Source organism: Notolepis coatsorum (assembly GCF_963971535.1).
Source record: "Notolepis coatsorum genome assembly, chromosome: 1".
Lineage (NCBI taxonomy): Eukaryota > Metazoa > Chordata > Actinopteri > Aulopiformes > Paralepididae > Notolepis > Notolepis coatsorum.
Window position 1 is genome coordinate 311,104,735 of NC_140165.1, and position 8,604 is coordinate 311,113,338.

The following is an 8,604-nucleotide window of genomic DNA, read 5'->3' on the forward strand; positions in this document are numbered from 1 at the left end:
GGCAGGCCTACGTGTGTGTCTTACTCTGATCGCTGTGTGTGAGTGAGAGGAGTGTGTATGTGTGTGTGTCTTACTCTGATCGCTGTGTGTGAGTGAGAGGAGTGCGTGTGTAATGTATTGTGTGTCTAGTCTGATCATCATCTCCTGCAGGGGAACAATGTTTTCAATGTCCAAAATTTGCTATGGGATCATCATGTTATGATGTTGTCTGGATTCTGGAACCCTGAGAAGCCACTCTCACAAAGATAGGTAGTGCACAAAAAAAAAAAAAAAAAAACATTTAATAAAGTTTTTTTTTTTTTTTTTTTTTAATGACTAGTCGACGCAACAATTTCTCGTCGACGATTTTTTATAATCGACATCGTCGATTATGTCGACTAATCGTTGCAGCCCTAAACCCAATATCCAATATCCAATATATCCAATGTCTTGCTCAAGGACACCTTGACACGCTGCCTGGGAGGAGCGGGAATCGAACCGGGAACCTTCCGACTACCAGAAGACTGCTCTACCTCCTGAGCCACTGTCGCCCCCGAGTTAAAGAGTCAACATGTTTGGACCAAGCTGGTCTTCATCAGCATCAGTGTAGATGCCAAGGGTTCATCCTTTATACACACGAGTTCATCAACACAATCAATCAATCAATCGATCGCTCAATTATAGACGAGCACGTCAATAGAATCACAACATGACAAACAAAAACAGAAACAAACAAGACAATGAGTGTATATGAGGGTTTCTCGTTTTCTTGTTGGTACATTATATAAAAGAATAGAAAACATTTTCATAGGAAACATTTTTACTCAACGTCTTCATTCAGACCAGGGTCATTTAAGGCCACAAGGCAGTGAATCCAAAATGTTTCTTGTTGGTTAAATTGTTTGATAGTAGCTAGAGAGTAGAGACTGAATGAATGAATGAATGAATGAATGAATGAATGAATGAATGAATGCATGAATGAATGAATGAATGAATGAATGCATGCATGAATGCATGAATGACTGAAAACTTTATTTAACAGATTGCAGAATGGGTACAATACAGTACGGCTCAATACACACAATTGTTAAGGGGATGCAGACCAGAGAAAGACGTTTGTCTCGTTTACATCAGGGTCCCCCATTTTCAATTCATAGTGACATTTATGACATACACAACATACATGACATTTATGGCATAGGGACATACATGACATACAGGTATTTAGTACTGTTACATTTGTGACATATACGATATGCAAATATATGTTGTCTGTTACCCATAGATCCTGACAGAGTATATACATATGATGGGGAGGGGACTGTACATTAGGAGGGGGTGGGTGGGTGGGAGAGAAATATACATACGGTGGGGAGAGAATATATACATGCGGTGGGGAGGAGACTGTCTATTAGGAGCGGGTGGGGGTGGGGGGGTTTGCACATTTACGGTGGCCAGTTTCGAATTGCAGCCTCTCGTAGGTGCTCTTTAAGAGCGGTTTTGAATGTGGGTAGGGATTCACATTCCTTTACAGCTTTGGGTAGGGTGTTCCACATTGATGTGGCATAATTGCTAAGCGTGTTTAGTCCCTTGTTTGAGCCAAATCTGGGTTTAACATGATTTGTGGAGCTTCCTCTGGTGTTGTGGTCGTGGTATTCACTGACCTTTGGGAAGTATTTTGACATGTACATGGGTACCTTATATAGTCGTATAGTGTATCTTGTAGACCAAAAAGATTTGCCTCTAGGATGGAACCCAGGTATGTAATTTCATCTTTCCTTGTGACAATATTGTATAGACAGCTATTCTATGTGATGCTATGTGGTCTAAATGAATTGACATTTTTCACGTTTTCTTCATCACAATACTTTAAGCTCACCTAAAGCTGAGTGGACTGACTGCAACAATTACATGCTTAAATGTGTGAGACAACAGTCAGAATCAATAGCTCAAAGTCAGACTTTTTACACGATATAGCCTACTGCAACATACAGCCTACTGCATCATATAGCCTACTGCATCATACAGCCTACTGCATCATATAGCCTACTGCATCATATAGCCTACTGCAACATACAGCCTACTGCATCATATAGCCTACTGCATCATACAGCATCATATAGCCTACTGCATCATATAGCATCATATAGCCTACTGCATCATATAGCATCATATAGCCTACTGCATCATACTGCATCATATAGCCTACTGCATCATATAGCCTACTGCATCATATAGCATCATATAGCCTACTGCATCATACAGCCTACTGCATCATATAGCCTACTGCATCATATAGCCTACTGCATCATATAGCCTACTGCATCATACAGCATCATATAGCCTACTGCATCATATAGCATCATATAGCCTACTGCATCATATAGCCTACTGCATCATATAGCATCATATAGCCTACTGCATCATATAGCCTACTGCATCATATAGCATCATATAGCCTACTGCATCATATAGCATCATATAGCCTACTGCATCATATAGCATCATATAGCCTACTGCATCATATAGCATCATATAGCCTACAGCATCATATATCCTACTGCATCATATAGCCTACTGCATCATATAGCATCATATAGCCTACTGCATCATATAGCATCATATAGCCTACTGCATCATATAGCCTACTGCATCATATAGCATCATATAGCCTACTGCATCATATAGCCTACTGCATCATATAGCCTACTGCATCATATAGCATCATATAGCCTACTGCATCATACAGCATCATATAGCCTACTGCATCATATAGCCTACTGCATCATATAGCATCATATAGCCTACTGCATCATATAGCATCATATAGCCTACTGCATCATATAGCCTACAGCATCATATATCCTACTGCATCATATAGCCTACTGCATCATATAGCATCATATAGCCTACTGCATCATATAGCCTACTGCATCATATAGCATCATATAGCCTACTGCATCATATAGCATCATATAGCCTACTGCATCATATAGCCTACTGCATCATATGGTCTACTGCATCATATAGCCTACTGCATCATATAGCATCATATAGCCTACTGCATCATATAGCATCATATAGCCTACTGCATCATATAGCATCATATAGCCTACTGCATCATATAGCCTACTGCATCATATAGTCTACTGCATCATATAGCCTACTGCATCATATAGCATCATATAGCCTACTGCATCATATAGTCTACTGCATCATATAGCCTACTGCATCATATAGCATCATATAGCCTACTGCATCATATAGTCTACTGCAGTGGTTCTCAAACTTTTTACACCAAGTACCACCTGAGAACGTAGCTGGCTCTCCAAGTACCACCATATGACCGGCGTTAAAATACATCTATATATCTACAGTCTATTCAGCTATGCACAGTTCACGCAGGAGGCAAATGTATTCCTAATACCATTATTTATTGTTAACTTTTGTCAGACACAGCCACAATGTACAAAGGGATAGCACTAGAACTAGCAAACGCTTCCACACAACTCATACAATGCAAGGGGCATTGAGAACATAATAACTAACATTCTCACATAGCAAGTGAGAAAATTAAGAACAACTGTATTTCAGCAAATGTACTTAATTCTATCTCTCTCTCTCACTCTCTCTCTCTCTCTCTCTCTCTCACACAGCAAGCAATTGTCCGTCATTGTCTCTCACACACACACACACACACACACACACACACACACACACACACACACACACACACACACACACACACACACACACACACACACACACACACACACACACACACACAATTATTTGGTTACAAAAACTTAATTTCCTGCATTCTGGTGCAGGAATTTTTACCCTTTAAATGCCAGTGTTTGTGATGGGCATCACAAATTATTGTAAAAAAATAAAGAAAACATATTCAATACATTTTTGAATGTTTACCCTTTAAATGCCAGTTTGTGTGATGGCATTACAAATTATTGTTAAAAAAACACACAAAAAGTAAAATATTTACAATATATCAAATGCAAAGTAAATTTTTCTGGGGGGGGTTATTACAGGCTAGGCATGTGTCAATGATTAGCAGCAACACATATTTTTATGGATTTTTTGTAATGTCAGATTTAACACCAACTCTTTTCAGAAAAGTGGGAGTATTTCATTTTTTATCTGACATTACAAGAAATCTAAAAATAAATGGTTATGATCAGGGCTGAAGTTGAATTAAAGATTTATGACTGTTTAGACTGCATTACTCTCTGTCACAGTGATCTCCTGGTTGTTCCCCACTTAGATGATCTAACTATCGCGCTGCCGCAACCAGAAACACTGGCCTGGCCTGCTTCTAAGTTCAGTGGCCTGACTGCAAATTTTTTTTTTTTTTTAGCTTTTTTGGAAATGTTTTCAAGTACCACCAAGTACCACTAGTGGTACGCGTACCACAGTTTGAGAACCACTGGTCTACTGCATCATATAGTCTACTGCATCATATAGCCTACTGCATCATATAGCCTAGTGCATCATATAGCCTACTGCATCATATAGCATCATATAGCCTACTGCAACATATAGCATCATATAGCCTACTGCATCATATAGCCTACTGCATCATACTGCATCATATAGCCTACTGCATCATATAGCCTACTGCATCATATAGCCTACTGCAACATACTGCATCATATAGCCTACTGCATCATATAGCCTACTGCAACATACAGCCTACTGCAACATACTGCAACATACAGCCTACTGCAACATACAGCCTACTGCAACATACTGCAACATACAGCCTACTGCATCATATAGCCTACTGCATCATATAGCCTACTGCATCATATAGCATCATATAGCCTACTGCATCATACTGCATCATATAGCCTACTGCATCATATAGCCTACTGCATCATATAGCATCATATAGCCTACTGCATCATACAGCCTACTGCATCATATAGCCTACTGCATCATATAGCCTACTGCATCATATAGCCTACTGCATCATATAGCCTACTGCATCATATAGTCTACTGCATCATACAGCATCATATAACCTACTGCATCATATAACCTACTGCATCATATAGCATCATATAGCCTACTGCATCATACAGCATCATATAACCTACTGCATCATATAACCTACTGCATCATATAGCCTACTGCATCATATAGCATCATATAGCCTACTGCATCATAGCATCATACAGCCTACTGCATCATATAGCCTACTGCATCATATAGCCTACTGCATCATACACTCATACAGCCTACTGCATCATATAGCCTACTGCATCATATAGCATCATATAGCCTACTGCATCATATAGCATCATATAGCCTACTGCATCATATAGCATCATATAGCCTACTGCATCATATAGCATACTGCATCATATAGCCTACTGCATCATATAGCCTACTGCATCATATAGTAGGAATAGGCTTACAGTGAAAATAACTATGCTCTCACCACACAAGTACATATTTAATTGGATGTTAGCATTTAAAAAAAGCTAAAGCATCCCTTAAATTAGACACTCTTCTCCCACTCTCCCTTTCTCTCTCTCTCTCACGCACACACACACACACACAGTGTACCTCCCCATCTCTCCTCAGAGCTCTATAAGGAGATAGTGCGACAGTCTCAAATAGTTCTAATATCAGCCTACGACACACACACACACACACACACAGACACACACACACACACACACGCACACACACACACAGTTGGCAGGGACAATGTGGGGGAGGCCAAATGTCTCCACTGGGGCCAATTCATAGACATATTCTCTGCTGAAAACTGAGGAGCCGTAAATTGTTTCTCTCTCCTTCTCTCCGGCTTAATCGCCACTTACACAGGTCTGACAATAGCCCCGCACTCCTGCGAGACCCGGAGCAGCTCGGGCAAATAAGCTCACGCGCTATCGCACACTCACTCACACTCACGCTCATGCTCTCACACACACACACACACACACACACACACACACACACACACACGCGCGTGCACACACAGACACACACACGTACACGATACACCCACACACACACACACACACACGCACACACCATCACTCTGATAAACAGAATCCACATAGAGGCCAGAAAGAAGAATGCAATTATTGAACGACTCCTCCCTATTATCTATTAAATTAAAATATCATCACTCGCAGTGTTGATGTAGTCTTTTAGAATTGTTTCCTTAATATGAAAACGGCAGCCAAATACAACAACGACTATATTTCAGAGATGTCACCCATATAGCTTTTAGGTGGATTAAAAAAAACAATAAAAAAAAACAATAAGACATTTAAGAATGGAGCATCCTAGGCATATAACGATTTGTTTTAATGAGCATCACGTTTTCTTTTTTCTAGAGACATCACGTGTGTGTGTGTGTGCGTGTGTGTGTGTGTGTGTGTGTAGGTGTGTGTGTGTGTGTGTGTGTGTGTGTGTGTGTGTGTGTGTGTGTGTGTGTGTGTGTGTGTGCGTGTGTGTGTGTGCGTGTGTGTGCGTGTGTGTGTGTGTGTGTGTGTGTGTAGAGGCCAGGGGGAGGGGGGCAGCCTTGGGTTTGGTGCGCACCTGTCCTGAAAAAAAAATCTAACTCAGAATGTCTCCACACGCAGTCTGTGGATTTTTTCTCTGTGGGCAGGTTGCCCCCCTCCCCCGCTTTGTAACGGAAGGTGAATTCGTAATAAAACTAACAACTGGTCAATGGATAGGTAGAACCACCGGTCAATGGATAGGTAGAACCACCGGTCAGTGGATAGGTAGAACAAGCGCTCAGTGGATAGGTAGAACCACCGGTCAGTGGATAGGTAGAATGAGCAGTCAGTGGATAGGTATAGAACAACCGCTCAGTGGATAGGTAGAACAAGCGGTCAGTGGATAGGTAGAATGACCGGTCAGTGGAGGTAGAACCACCGCTCAGTGGATAGGTAGAATAAGCGGTCAGTGGATAGGTATAGAATAAGCGGTCAGTGGATAGGTAGAATAAGCGGTCAGTGGATAGGTAGAATAAGCGGTCAGTGGATAGGTAGAACAAGCGGTCAGGTAGAACAAGCGGTCAGTGGATAGGTAGAACTGCTCAGTGGATAGGTAGAACAACCGGTCAGTGGATAGGTATAGAACAAGCGGTCAGTGGATAGGTAGAACAAGCGGTCAGTGGATATGTAGAACAAGCGGTCAGTGGATAGGTAGAACTGCTCAGTGGATAGGTAGAACAAGCGGTCAGTGGGTAGGTAGAACAACCGGTCAGTGGATAGGTAGAACTGGTCAGTGGATAGGTAGAACCGGTCAGTGGATAGGTAGAACTGGTCAGTGGATAGGTAGAACTGGTCAGTGGATAGGTAGAACTGGTCAGTGGATAGGTAGAACTGGTCAGTGGATAGGTAAAACTGGTCAGTGGATAGGTAGAACTGGTCAGTGGATAGGTAGAACCGGTCAGTGGATAGGTAGAACTGGTCAGTGGATAGGTAGAACCGGTCAGTGGATAGGTAGAACCGGTCAGTGGATAGGTATAGGTTCGAGGTTTTGGATGAGCCCGTCTCCGACGCGCAATCGGCTGCATGGCCAAGGCGCGGTCGCAAGACGCGAATCCCGGCTCCAGACCAGTCACACACCCACTTCACCGTATGATGAGTGAGATATTTTCATTATCCCAGTTATGACAAATATATATACGTTATAATCTATTCCCCACTGACGTTTTTATTCATCCAATACAAAAATAAAGCATTCAATTCGCGACCGGAGAGACATGGCGATGACGCCGGGCAAACCCACACATGTGTTTGTACAAACAACTAGTTTAATTGCTACTGATGTATTGAGGTTATATATCCACAAAACAGTAGATTAGATAGTGGTTTATAATAAACAATATCGCTAGGCTGATGGAAAACAATACAGTGTCTCACAACAACTGTTGCTCAATCACTGCGCCTTTTCAACTGTGAGAACGAGAAATCAGTTTTATTGTGGGATTGCTATAGTATTATGAGCCCAGCATGAGTCAAAAACTGATGGATGATAATAATAATAATGAGAATTAGAACTTACGTGTCGAAGTTCTTGCGTGCGGTCCTTCATGGTCCACTATAGAATAACACTTCTGTTATTCCGTTATACACACTGTTCCTGTTATAATAAATGCCGCCTACAGGTTAATTGCCGAGACCGTTGTATCTTGCTCTTATTAATCTGTTGTATTATTGTTCCGGTGCCAGGGAGCGAAAGAAGAGTGAGAATAATGTGAGGCGGGGTTGTTGAGCAAGGTGTCCAAGGCGCGTCTGAGATTCTCCCCATCCGTTTGCACGGTGGATGAATGAATGAATGAAAACTTTATTTAACAGATTGCAGAATGGGTGCAATACAGTACGGCTCAATACACACAATTGTTAAGGGGGATGCAGACCAGAGAAAGACGTTGGTCTTGTTTACATCAGGGTCCCCCATTTTCAATTCATATTGACATTTATGACATACACAAGGATGGTGGTGGGACCACTTACACCCGGGTGACGTGCATGAAAGGTGAGGCGAGGCCATCTGCTATGAACCCGTTATATATATCCACCATAAGTTATTCACCAATTCTAGTTAATTATTATAAAAAAAAATTAAACGTAAAGC

At 41.5% G+C, this 8,604-nt stretch overlaps 1 protein-coding gene across 1 annotated transcript in view; it reads right to left on the reverse strand.

Moving 5' to 3' along the window:
• The window catches only part of LOC311240374 (syntaxin-1A-like), a gene marked incomplete at both ends in the record, with an annotated part of 282,585 nt that extends 274,524 nt beyond the window's left edge, over positions 1 to 8,061 (reverse strand). Inside the window, 1 exon segment of the mRNA XM_084328960.1 lies at positions 8,032 to 8,061. Within this exon segment, the coding sequence (XP_084185086.1) occupies positions 8,032 to 8,061 (30 nt within the window).
• Positions 8,062 to 8,604: the final 543 nt, after the last annotated feature.